This window comes from Hevea brasiliensis, chromosome 17, assembly GCF_030052815.1.
Source record: "Hevea brasiliensis isolate MT/VB/25A 57/8 chromosome 17, ASM3005281v1, whole genome shotgun sequence".
Classification (NCBI taxonomy): Eukaryota; Viridiplantae; Streptophyta; class Magnoliopsida; order Malpighiales; family Euphorbiaceae; genus Hevea; species Hevea brasiliensis.
In genome coordinates, this window is record NC_079509.1 from 42,877,055 (window position 1) to 42,891,388 (window position 14,334).

The 14,334-nt window shown below is 38.1% G+C and overlaps 1 protein-coding gene across 1 annotated transcript; it reads left to right on the forward strand.

The window, feature by feature from the left end:
- Positions 1-3,929: 3,929 nt before the first annotated feature.
- LOC110660141 (uncharacterized) lies at positions 3,930-7,843 on the forward strand. The gene is made up of 4 exons (XM_058139000.1): positions 3,930-4,484; positions 5,825-5,904; positions 6,365-6,575; positions 7,754-7,843. The coding sequence occupies exons 1-4, from the start codon at positions 3,930-3,932 to the stop codon at positions 7,841-7,843; spliced, it is 936 nt and encodes a 311-aa protein (XP_057994983.1).
- The last annotated feature ends 6,491 nt before the right edge of the window (positions 7,844-14,334 follow it).

The window sequence follows — 14,334 nt, forward strand, 5'->3', positions numbered from 1 at the left end:
ACAATTCTTTTCCCATCCTTCATAAAAGAATAAGTATTTTTAAAACCATCATGCACAGCCCTTCTATCAAATTGCCATGGCCTCCCTAACAACAAATGGCTAGCATTCATGAGCACAATGTCACATACAACTTCATCTTTATACTTGCCTATGGAGAAAAGGACAAGTACTTGCTTAGTCACCTTAACATCACCATCATCATTCAGCCATTGCAATTTATAAGGATGAGGATGCACTAAGGTGGGCAGATTAAGTTTCTCAACTAAGTTAGTAGAAGCAACATTAGTGCAGCTACCACCATCAATAATGACATTACATACCTTGTTGAGAATAGAGCATCTGGTATGGAAGATGTTCTCTCTTTGCTCTTCCTCTTTTGTTGCATGTGCATTTAAGGTTCTTTTGACCACTAACATCTCCCCAACTTCAGCATACTCTACTTCCTCATCTCCATATGTTGTTAAGCACATTTGTATACTATTTCATAGCATGTAGGCAAACAATCTCATGTATAGTCATTAATTTCATTAACTTTTGTGATTTTCATTGACAAACTCTAAATTCTATGTTTTCTATATCATTTCAGGTGTTTGGATGAAGTTTCAAGGTATAGGAGTACAAAAGAAAGCTTGGAAAAACACAAAGGGAAGAGAAGTGTTGCTGATACACTTTACACTGATCGTGTAAGCAAAGACACAGACTCATGTAACCTAGTGCTAAGGGAAAGCTAAAAGAGACAAGAAAGAAATGCAATACAAGGGTCTTGTACTCAGACCTATGTAAATCATAGCTAGGTTTAAAGAATTCTCTGAAGAACAAAAGTACACGGGTCGTGTACTTGGACCCATGTAACCAACTGCGTCTCGTGTAATCTTCAGTGAGATTGCGAGATGCAAACCTTCAGAACTCCAGTTAGTTACATGGCCCTGGGTCGTGTAGTGATACACGGGCCATGTATCAATTGACAGCCAGTTTCCTGATTTCGCTCCAGCTTCAGTTTTTGACAGAGAGAAGAAACTCCTAACGCTTTTGGGGACTCTAAAAAAAAAAAAGAAAACCTAATCCTAGGCTAACTATTAAAAATAGAAGCTGCAGAGAAAAAAAAAAGGGAGAGGGGAAGAAAGAAAAGAAAAGAGAAAAAAAAAAGAGGGGAAGAAAGAAAAAAAAAGAGAGAAAAAAAAGAGGAGAAATCCCAGAGTCGTATAATCACTTTCTCACAGCCGTCTAGAGGAGTAGGACATCAGTATCAAGTAGGAGCCTTCAGCCGAAGTTCCACAAGATCAAAGCTGCAGATACTCTTCGGTTCTTTCGTTCTATTTTTTTAGAGGATTTTTATTGTCCCTTACTTTATTTTTATCATGTTTGCTGAACTCACCATGAGTGATTAATTTTCATATTCTGGAATTAGGAGAGTAATGCTTGTAATCATTACTATAGATAAACATTAAGTTTTATTTATTGGATTTGAGATTTGTTCCTTAATTTAATTTCTTGTGATGTTAATGCATCCTATGTGTTGGAACCCACTTAGTATTGATTATAGATATTAATTGAAGGACTGAAAGGTGAAGATTAATGTTAGAAAATCAAGATTTTGAACCTAGGAAATCTGACCTAGAGATAGACTGATGACCTTTGTGGAGTTTCGAAATTAGTCAAAGATCTTAAAGGGTTTTAATTAATTTAATCGCCATGAAAGTAGGGTTTAGGTTAATTAAAATACACCTTAGGTGCCTTGAGAGAGGACTTTGGATATCTTAGGATTAATTTCCGTCAAGGCAAATGATTCTCAATCCAGTAAATAGACAAGATTACATCCATAGTGAGGTTAAAGTGTGAAATCTTAATTCCATAATTATTTCAAAATAAACTATTCCATTTTAAGTTTATTATATTTTTTTTATTCTAGCGTTTAAAATAGACAAGTTTCATTCTGTCATTTTATTTGATAGCCTAGATAGTCAAAATCACTGTATAGTTTGGTATTTACTAATTAAATTCCTCGTGGGATGATACTCTACTCACTACTTTATTATTTGTTTGCAATCCATGCACTTGTGGGGTTGTAAAACCAACAAACAAGTTTTTTGCACCGTTGTCGGGGAATTTTAATTTTAGTAATATTAGACGATAAGTAATTTAGCTGATTTAGGCATTTTAATTTATTGTTTACTTTTGTTTAAATTGTTTATTCTCAGGTGATTGGTTTGGTACATGACCAGAATGAGACCAGAGGAAGAAATCTTTGATTTGGATCCAGAGATAGACAGAACCTTAAGAACTATAAGGAGGAAGAGGAAACGTGAAGAACAAGATCAAAGAAATCCAAAAATTCCAAATATGGCCAGCAATAACAACAACAGGCCGAGACTCTTGAAGGATTACGGAGCTCCCTCTATATAAGGATTCCAACCTAGTGTTACAAAACCAACAATAGATGCCAACAATTTTGAATTAAAATTGGCATGGCTCCAGATGATTCAACAGACCCAGTTTGGGGGTTCACCAATAGAAGATCCGCACTACTACCTCCAGTGCTTTTTTGCCCTTTGTGACACTTTCAAGATGAATGGAGTCTCTGATCAAGCCATAAGACTTAAAGCATTTCCATTTTCCCTTCGAGATAGAGCAAGGAAGTGGTTACTTTCTCAACCAGCTGGAACATTCACCACTTGAGAAGACCTCTCACAAGTTTTTCTAGCAAGGTACTTCCCACCTGCAAAGACTACAAAGTTAAGAGTTGAACTCAAAACCTTTAGGCAAAGGGAAGGTGAATCACTCTATGATGCATAAGAGAGATATTAGGACCTACAGAGAGAATGCCTACACCATGGCATAGAAGATTGGCTCCTGATTCAGAACTTCTATAATGGTCTACTGCCCTCTACAAGGAGCATAGTAGATTCAGCAGCAAAAGGTGACCTAATGGAGAAAATAGTGGATCAAGCACTTGAACTTCTGGAGAGGGTCGCATATCACAACTATGAGTGGTCGAATGAAAGGGGGAATACAAGGAAAACAACAGGGATCCTAGAAGTGGATGCCCTAAGCATGATAAATGCTTAATTTGACCAGCTCACAAAGAGGCTTGACAAAATACAAGCCAATGCTACAGGGATGAACAGTCAACACGAAGACAGCTATGGAGGAGGATACATCGGTTCAGAGTATAATAGCTTCAGTGAACTCCCCACATAATAGATGAACTATGTGAATAATGGAGGGAACTTTAATCAGAGACAGTCCCACAATCCATATTCAAATACATACAACCCTGGATAGAGGAACTACCTAAATTTCTCATGGTCAAATTTGCAAAATCAACCAATGAACAAACAGCAAGAATACAGACCACCAGTACCCCTGGGATTTCAGAATAGGGGACAAAACCCTACACAGCCATTGCCAACCCCTCAGAGCCAAAGCCTGAACTAAGGTCGACTATGGAATCCATGATGGAAAGCTTCCTAGCAACCCAACAATAGCAGAATGAAATGATCAAATGGCTAGCTTCCAGAATGGACCAACTTGCCACCCACAATAAGATGCTTGAAAATCAAATTGCTCAGCAAGCAAGCTCTTCAAGCAAAATTGCTAGTAAGCTGCCTAGTCAACCGAAGATGAACCCAAGAGAGCACTGTAAGGCAGTTACATTGAGGAGTGGAAGAATTTTAGAACAGTTAGAGGAAGAACCAACTGAGAGAACCTCTGATAAATCTGAAAACCAAACAGAGGAGAAAAAGGAAGAAACTAAAGAGAATCAAGAAGAGGAAGCAAGGAAAAAAAAGAAGCTTCCAGAACCATATCAGCCTCCTCTACCCTTTCCTCAGAGATTCCAAAAAGCCAAATTGGACAAGCAGTTTAGAAAGTTTCTAGAAGTTTTGTAGAAACTCTATATAAACATTCCTTTTACAGAAGCACTCTCTCAAATGCCATCTTATGCCAAGTTCCTCAAAGACATTTTATCAAAGAAAAGAAAGCTGGAGGACTATGAGACTGTTGCTCTTATAGAGGAATGCAGTACCATATTACAGAACAAGTTGCCACCAAAACTCAAGGATCCAGAAAGCTTCTCCATACCTTGTCTTATCGGTAACATGAATATAGACAAAGCCCTCTGTGATCTAGGTGCAAGTGTGAGTCTGATGCTTTTGTCAATATGTAAGAAGCTTGATGTAGGGGAACTTAAGCCTACAACAATTTCATTACAATTGGCTGATCAATCTATGAAATACCCTGTGGGCATTCTAGAAAACATCCCTATCAAGGTGGGAAAATTCTTTATCCCAGTTGATTTTGTTGTACTAGAAATGGAGGAGGATGTCCAAATCCCTATAATCCTGGGAAAACCTTTTTTAGCAACTGCTGGAGCTATCATAGACGTTAAGAACGGACAGTTAAATCTCAAGGTAGGAGATGAAAAAGTGGAGTTTAGCCTATTCAGCACAATGAAATACAAACTTGAACCTAATGAATGCTTCAAGGTTGATATAATTGACAAGCAAGTTGAAGAGGAATTCATTAAAGCACACCCTGAAGATCCTCTAGGAGCATGCATCGTGCATAGCCACACAACAAAGAAGGAGAACATAGAAATTGTAGCTTGTGTGCAATCCTTGACAGCTAATCCACCCCTACTATTGGCTCAAGTTTTCACTATAGAAGAGTTAAAGGAGGAACAGCCCAAAGGCAAGTTTTAGGAAAACACCAAACAGGTAGAACTGAAACGTTTTCCCTCTACGCTAAGGTATGCATTCCTGGACTCAAATTCTGAATATCATATTATTATCAATGCCAGTCTATCTAAAATAGAAGAGAAAAAATTGCTAAGGGTACTTAGGACCCATAGCAAGAGCATAGGGTATAAAATAGAAGACCTGAAAGGGATTAATCCTTCCATTTACATGCATAGGATACCTATGGAAGAAAACAATAAACCCACTATTGAACATCAAAGAAGACTTAACCCAAACATGAAAGAAGTAGTAAAAAAGGAAAATTTGAAACCATTAGATGTAGGTATTATATACCCGATTTCTTATAGTAAATGGGTTAGTCCAATGCATGTAATGCCTAAGAAAGGTGGGACAACTGTCATTCAAAATGCAAACAATGAACTAATCCCTATTAGGGTAGTTACTGGTTGGCGCATGTGCATATATTACAGGAAATTAAATAATGCCACCAGAAAGGACCATTTTCCTCTTCCTTTCATAGACCAAATGTTAGAAAGATTAGTAAAACATTCCTACTTCTACTATCTGGATGGGTATTCGAGATTTTTTCAAATTCTTATTCACCTAGAAGACCAAGAAAAGACCATATTCACATGCCCTTATGGACCATTTACATATACAAAAATGCCCTTTGGTCTTTGTAATGCCCCCGCTACTTTCCAAAGATACATGATGGCCATTTTTTCTTATTATATTGAAAATATTATGGAGGTTGTTATGGATGATTTTTCTGTCTATGAAACTACTTTTGATGATTGCCTAACTAAGTTATCCAAAGTATTACAAAGATGTGAAGAATCAAACCTGGTCCTAAATTGGAAAAAATGGCACTTCATGGTAAGAGAATGTATAGTTCTGGGACATTTGATATCAAAAAGAGGAATTGAAGTTGATAAGGCAAAAATTGAAATCATTGAAAAGATGCCACCACCAACATCAGTCAAAGGAGTACGAAGCTTTTTAGGACACGCAGGCTTCTACAAAAGATTCATTAAAGATTTTTCCAAAATAGCTAAGCCACTTACCAACATGTTAAGTCAAGATGTTTCCTTTGATTTTGATGAAAATCGCCTTGTCTCCTTCAACAGGATCAAAGAAGCCTTGATTTCGGCACCAATAATGCAACCACCAGATTGGGGGATACTGTTGGAGGTGATGTGTGTTGCAAGTGACTATGCAGTTGGAGCAGTGCTTGGGCAAAGAAAAGGTAAAAAGCTCCACACCATTTATTACGCCAGCAAGACAATCGATGACGCACAAATTAATTATGCTACCACATAAAAGGAATTCCTAACAGTCATGTTTGCAATTGACAAATTCAGATCCTACTTAATTGGGTCAAAAATCATTGTATTCATAGATCATGCTGCCATCCGGTACCTTTTGAACAAGAAGGAGGCAAAACCAAGGCTAATTCAATGGATTTTACTCTTGCAAGAATTTGACCTTGAAATCAAGGACCAAAAGGAATTCGAAAATGCAGTAGCTGACCATCTCTCCAGGTTGAAACTGGAAGACACAGGGGACATTGAGGATTTGCCAATTGATGATTCATTTCCTGATGAGCAATTACTAGCATTCTCCCAAGCTCCATGGTGTGCTGACTTTGTTAATTGTCTTGTATGTAGGGTATTGCCTCCAAACATGACTTATCAGCAAAAGAAGAAATTTTTGCATGTTGTGCAGTTCTACACATGGGATGAACCTCTATTGTACAAGAGATGTAATGATGGGCTAATAAAAAGATGCATACCAGAAGAGGAAATAGAGAGCATTCTGCAATACTGCCATTCATCATTATATGGAGGACACTTTGACACCACAAAAATAGCAGCCAAGGTTTTGCAAGCAGGGTTTTACTGGTCACATTTGTTTAAGGATGTAAGGTCCTTTGTGCTAGCTTGTGATCAATGCCAAAGAACGAGAAACATTTCAAGAAGGAATGAGATGCCCCTACACGGTATACTTGAGATCGAACTATTTGATGTGTGGGGAATAGACTTCATGGGCCAATTCCCAACTTCTTTTGGAAATAAGTATATCCTAGTTGGCATCAACTATGTGTCAAAATGGGTAGAAGCAGTAGCCACACCAACAAATGAGGCAAGAGTGGTAACGAAATTTCTCAAAAAGAACATCTTCACAAGATTTGGCTCACCAAGAGTGGTAATCAGGGATGGAGAAAGTCACTTCTGTAATCGACAATTTGAAAATTTATTAAAGAAATATGGAGTAATTCACAAAGTGTCAACTCCTTACCATCCTCAAACCAACGGCCAAGTAGAAATTTCAAATCGGGAGCTAAAACATATCCTTGAGAAAATTGTCAATCGCTCAAGGAAAGACTGGTCCATGAAACTAGATGATGTATTGTGAGCATACCGCACTGCATATAAAACTCCCATTGAAATAACACCCTTCCGTTTGGACTATGGGAAGGCCTGCCACCTACCCATCGAACTTGAACACAAAGCCTATTGGGCCATCCAAACCCTAAACTATGACCTAAAAGCTACTGGTGAAAAAAGACTTCTACAGCTCAATGAGCTGGAAGAGATCAGACAGGACGCCTATGAAAACACCAAAATCTTTAAGGAAAAAAAAAATGGCACAACAGGCACATCTCGAAGAAGGAAATCAAAGAAGGAGATCTTGTCCTATTGTTCAACTCCAGATTGAAACTCTTTCCAGGGAAGCTGAAATTAAGATGGTCTAGACCTTTTAAGATAACCCAAGTCTTCCCGCATGGAGTAGTAAAAGTGTGGAGCGAAACCTCAAGCGCATTAAAAGTCAATGGGCAGAAGCTGAAGCCTTACTTTCAAGGAGAACCCATAGAAAAGGGAGCCACTGGCACCTTCGACAACCCTCCAGATAGACTATGAACAATAAAATCAAAGTCCAGCTAAAGACTATAAACAAGCGCTTTTTGGGAGGCAACCCAAATTTTTCTGAATTTTCCTTCTTTCTCTTTCTTATTTTGATTTTTGTTCTATATTTATTCGTGTTTTATTTTGTAGGAACCCCAAGATATCAATTCTGAAAAGCAAGGAACTGAAAGCAAGAGAGGAGAGGAATCGTCAAGTCAAAACCACACAAGAGGAAATTGAACAAAACCGGGAAAGTAATCATGCTGTTAATTCTTGCATTCATCTCATTTATATAAATAGGAATGGTCTGAGCACTTGAAAAAGAAAAAAAAAAAAGAGAAAACAAAAAAATAATAATAATAAAAATAAATGAAAAGGAAAAAATTTACACGGGCCGTGTAATAATTTACACGCGCCGTGTAACATTCTGGAGCCCGGAAATAAGGCTATATAAGGCTACAGGAAGTTACACGGGTCTTCAATGTAATTTGCATGGGTCGTGTAACATATTCAGTAAGACAACTTGAGAGACAAGAAGTTACACGGGTCCCCAAGCTAATTTACACGGACCGTGTATCTTAGCAGAAGTAAAAATTTTCAGACAAAAAATTACATGGGCCCACATGTCAGGACCCGTGTAGTGATACACGACCCGTGTATCATGTCAAAGATTCGACTTGAGTCTCAAAATGTGTGAAACGAAGGGTCACAATGACCCTTTGAATTCACCTCTCGTCCTTAAACCGTTCGCCATGCCAAAACCCTTCCTCTCCACTTCTCCTAGCTTATAAAAACCTCTCTAATCTCCTCTCCCCTCACCAAACCCTAGCTTTCCCTCTCCTAAAGTCGCCAATGGCTCCTGCAAAGAGACCAACAAGAAGAATGGACTCTCCCTCAAGATAAGGAAGCAGCTCCTCGCCCTCACCCCCTAAACCATCACCACAATGCCTAAGAACAAGGGTAGCACCACCTCCACCACCTCCACTGTATCCCCAACAGCCACCACAGCTAGAATTCTCCATCACTTAGGGATTCCGCGATGACACCCATAAAGATCTATGCAACTGGCTTTGTATCTGGAAAATAATCTCCACAAAGTATATGAATTTTGGGCTGGTGGAACAAATAGGGCTGCAAGACGAAATCAACAGACTCCTTGACAGTGTTGTGTGGACCAGATTCGCCTAACTCTAATTTTCGACCTACTGGGACACCACACTAGACTTTTTAGGGAGCTTCAAAGCCACTTTATGGCCCACTGATAGGGAGGACAGGGGCAAGATTGAATTTCAGCTCCTTGGTGTTGTCCGGGTACTGAATATGGACGAGTTCAATGCCATCTTCGGATTCGATAGCACCAGACACCAAGAGATCTCACAAAACTTGATGGTTTATAATAGCATTGACTTCTGGCATTCTATAACCCCAAACACAGAGCCTTACAACTCTAACAAGTCAAAATCTATAGGTATCACTAGTCCTGCTTTGCGTTACATGCACCGGTTAGCGGCACACACTATCATGGGTTGCGGTGACAGCTTAGGTGTAGTGAATGCTAATGAACTCTTCTTCCTTTGGTGTATGGTCACCGAGCAGCACTGCAGCATTGAATTCTTCTTCTCCAACCACCTTTGCCGCCTATCACACCAGCCTACAGGGCAAATCATGCTTGGTGGCCTTATCACAGCCATCGCACTCCACTTCGAATTTGTTCTAGGTCATCACAGGCTGCGCTTTATCGCTAGAACCTCAAAGATTGATCAAACCATCTGCGTATCCATGGGGATATGTAAGAAGGTCGGCAACACCGGCTACCTGATTGACGTCAAAGGGAATGTTATCCCTGAGAGAGACGAAGCACGAGAAGGCCTTAGTGAACCCTCACATGCCCAGGAGGAAGCCCAAGAGCCACTCTATCACAAGTTTCCCGCTTGAGTGCTCCATATACACCACCACCTGCAGACCCGATCCTTGCATACCTGCAGCGTATGGAGACCATGCTAAAAAACAAAATGCATGCACTTGAGGACAGCCTCTAGGAAGCCCATAACAAGCTGGACATGATACTGAAGAGGCTTGATGAAGATGGACCATCGTCACCATCAAAGACCTTTTAGAGTTAGGACTATAGGATAGGTTTTTTATTGTATAATTTCATATACCTTAGTCCTAAACTGCACTCTTAAGTCTGTTTTACTTGCTTTTTGTTCAAACTTTCAAATTCTTAATACACAATATGCTTCCTCATAATTTTTGTGCTTTCTTTTAATTTTGCATATTGTGTTTACATTGAGGACAATGTCTGATTTGAGTTTGGGGTTACAAGGTCATTCCATGCATTGCATATCATTACATTGCTTAAAGTTATCTATATTATACTTGTGTATCAAAATTCCAGAAAAATTTTGTAAATTTTGAACCTTGAGTTTCTGAAACTTAGAACTATAACTAAAAATTCTAGTGAGCTAATAATTGGACTCCATGGGATACAGGAATGAACGTATCTAGATAGGCAAAAAGGACTTTAATTTGTTGTCTGTGAAAAACCTAATCACCTTAATGGAGCTAGACTAATTAAACCCCTTCATAGCTATTAATTTGTCACATTATACTTGTGAAGTTAGGAGAAAATTTTTGAAATATAGACAAACCAAAAAAAAATTCCTCACTAGCTCTAGAACATGTCTCTTGGACCTATCAAGGTGAAATTTTAGCATATGCTTGATGAAGAAATGATTAAGATATTCTTTGATATAGTCTCATTAAGCCTTGACCACCCTAGTCACAATATATTCCTTGTAACAAATTTGAGCCTATACTTTTACCTATATGATTTTCCTTATTTACCCACAAATATTTACCTAGACCCTAACCTAAACTCTCACCTCACCCTTCTGAGGAAGCCCAGTGTATGAAGGATAGGTATACCATGTATTAAAAGAAAGTATGAGGAGAAAATAGGAAAACCAAGGAAAATGCAAGTGTACAATCAAATCAAAGAATGTTTTGCCTTTTCAACCCAACAAAAAGCAATGAGTTTGGAGTAGAGGACAAAAGGGACTTGATTTTAAGAAAAAAAAAATGAGAGAGAAGGAAAAGTCCTAAGATAAGTATCATGAAAGCACGCTTAGCACTATCAAGAACCCTTCTTTCTCACACAAAATCAGCAAAATAAACTTGGTATACTTAGAACTTTGTACATGAAAGCTATTCTCGTGTTTGCATTCTTTAAAACCCTTCATTGGTAGCCAAATCATCACCCCCCAACCCCAATACAACCTATCTAAAGATCTTTTGATCTTTTAGAAGTGTCTGCTTCGTTAGTGGAGATAGGAAATTGAGGCATGCCTATGGAGTTAGAATTAAATCAAACTCGCCACAATCATCATTAATAGAGACAATTTGGGGGAGTAAGTATTTCTTAATTTCATTCTAACAAAATAGGTTATTTGTGACTTATTAATAGCTTTGCATAGAGGAATAACTAGTTAAAACACCATGAAGGGAGAGTAAGTTCTAAGCAGGTAGCTATTGGAACCCTTATGCCTTGAAAGAGGGTAATTGGTATGAAGGATTGGAGGAGTTCAATTATGTGCTTATCAAATCGTTGGTTATATTCCTAAGTTATCTCCTAAAATATATTTTAAAACTGGGTTTTATTTTACTTGAGGACAAGCAAAAGTTTGAGTTCGGGGGTATCTGATATACTTGTATTATATAGATGTTTTTAAGCACATTTATATACTATTTCATTGCATGTAGGCAAGCAATCTCATGCATAGTCATTAATTTCATTAACTTTTGTGATTTCCATTGACAAAATCTAAATTCTATGTTTCCTTCATCATTTCAGGTATTTGGATGAAGTTCCAAGGTATAAGAGTACAAAAGAAAGCTTGGAAAAACACAAAGGGAAGAAAAGTGTTGCTGATACACTTTACACGGGTTGTGTAAGCAAAGACACAAACCTGTGTAACCTGCTGCTAAGGGAAAGCTGAAAGAGATAAGAAAGAAACGTAGTACACGGGTTGTGTACTTAGACCCGTGTAAATCATAGAAACCTGTGTAAGTCTCTGCCTGGCTAGGTTTGAAGAATTCTCTGAAGAATGAAAGTACACGGGTCATGCATTTGGACCTGTGTAACCAGCTGCGTCCCATGTAATCTTCAATGACATCGCGAGATGCAAACCTTCAGAACTCCAGTTAGTTACACGACCCTGGGCAGTGTAGTGATACACGGGCCATGTATCAATTGATAGCTAGCTTCCTGATTTCGCTCCAACTTTAGTTTTTGACAGAGAGAAGAGACTCCTAACGCTTTTGGGGACTCTAAAAAAAAAAAAGAAAACCTAATCCTAGGCCAACTATTATAAATAGAAGCTGCAGAGAAAATGAAAAAAAAAAGGGAGAGGGGAAGAAAGAAAAGAAAAGAGAAAAAAGAAAGAGGAGAAATCCCAGAGCCGTATAATCACTTTCTCACAGCCGTCTAGAGGAGCAGAACATCAGTATCAAGGAGGAGCCTTCAGCCAAAGTTCCACCAGATCAAAGTTGTAGATCCTCTTTGGTTCTTTCGTTTTATTTCTTTTAGAGGATTTTTATTGTCCCTTACTTTATTTTTATCATGTTTGCTGAACTCACCATGAGTGAGTAATTTTCATATTCTGGAATTAGGAGAGTAATGCTTGTAATCATTATTATGGACAAACATTAAGTTTGTTTATTGGATTTGAGATTTGTTCCTTGATTTAATTTCTTGTGATCTTAATGCATGCTATGTGTTGGTACCCACTCAGTATTGATTACATATATTAATTGAAGGACTGAAAGGTAAATATTAATATTAGAAAATAAAGATTTTGAACCTAAGAAATTTGACCTAGAGATAGGCTGATGACCTTTGTGGAGTTCCGAAATTAGTCAAAGATCTTAAAGGGTTTTAATTAATTTAATCACCACGAAAGTAGGGTTTAGGTTAATTAAAATACATCTTAGGTGCCTTGAGAGAGGACTTAGGATATCTTAGGATTAATTTCCATCAAGGAAAATGATTCTCAATCCAGTAAATAGACAAGATTACATTCACAGTACGGTTAAAGTGTGAAATCTTAATTCCAGAATTATTTCAAAATAGACTATTCTATTTTAAGTTTATTATTTATATATATATATATATATATATATATATATATATTTATTCTAGCATTTAAAATAGACAAGTTTCATTCCCTCATTTTATTCGATAGCCTAGACAGCAAAAATCACTGTGTAGTTTGGTATTTACTAATTAAATTCCTCGTGGGACGATACTCTGCTCACTACTTTATTACTTATTCATGATCTGTGCACTTGTGGGGTTGTAAAATCTGCAAACAATCAGCATACTCTACTTCTTCATCACCATATGCTTCATGATTCTCTTCCTCTTTGCAAGTCTCATCTTCACTCTCTAGCTCCCACAACACCATTACTCTCTTGTTGGGACATTCTGAAGCAATGTGTCCATGGCCAAGGTACTTGAAGCATTTTATGTCTCTACTTCTTTTGGAAGGGGCTAGATCTACTTCCTTCTCCTAGCCCTTGCTTACACCAACTGGTGCTTTGGCAGAGCTCTCCCCTTTGTCATGCTTTTTCACACCACCTTTATCACTAGTAAGTGGGGTGCTAGTGTTAAAAAGTTTTGTGAATCTTTTGGTAGTAGTGCCCTTGTATCCACCTTTCATTCTTTGCCTTTCAACCTTAATGGCAAGTTTGATCACATCTTGCAAAAACACATATGGTTGCAATTCAATAGTATTAGCAATTTCATAATTCAAACCACCAAGAAAATGGGCAATGGTTTGTTCTTGTGGTTCCCTCACATCACATCTCAACATTAGCATCTCAAATTCTTTAACATAGTCTTCCACACACATTCCACCTTGGTGCAAACTTTGGAGTTTGATATACAACTTCTGTTTGTAATATTCGATTACAAATCGCTTCTCCATGATTCTTTTCATTTCACACCAAGTTTGTACATCATCAAGCCCATCCAGGGTCTTTGAGCCTTTACGTTCTCCCACCATAAGTTTGCATAATCAACAAACTCAATGGCAGCAAGTTTGCACTTCTTTGCTTCGCTGTATTCCTGATACTCAAAGATCTTGTCAACTCTTTGTACCCATTCTAGGCACTCTTCAGGCAAGCTAGTACCTCAAAAGGTTGGAATCTTCATCTTGATGTTGTCTCTTTGGCCATGTGGATGCTTGGGCAGGTGCTGATCATAAGCACCTTCTTCAACTCCATGTTTTTCATCATCATCACTGCGACCTTGTTGCCTAGGACCATTGTGCTCTCTTTGTGGCTGGAGTGTAACTAGTCTTGCCAAAGCTTGTGTGATCTGACCAATATGCTCTTGCATTGCATTCTACTGTCTTTCAAGTCTTAGCATATGTGCTTGATCCAATATGAGACCTCTTGGAACTGGTGGAGGCACCTCTCCTTCATCAGACATGTTGCTATCACAATCAAACTCACTAAGTGTTTCACTCGATTAAAGGACAGGTTGGTTCACTCCCTCACTTGTTTGCACTCCAAAGGCTTTAAAGTGTTGCTTAACTAAGGCTCTGATACCAAACTGATGTGCCTTGTGAATGAAAGAATGAAATTGATTAGTTATAAAAAAAATAAAAAATTCTTTTGAAATGAATCGAGGAACAAGAATAAGCAAAAATTAAGCAATATAACACCAA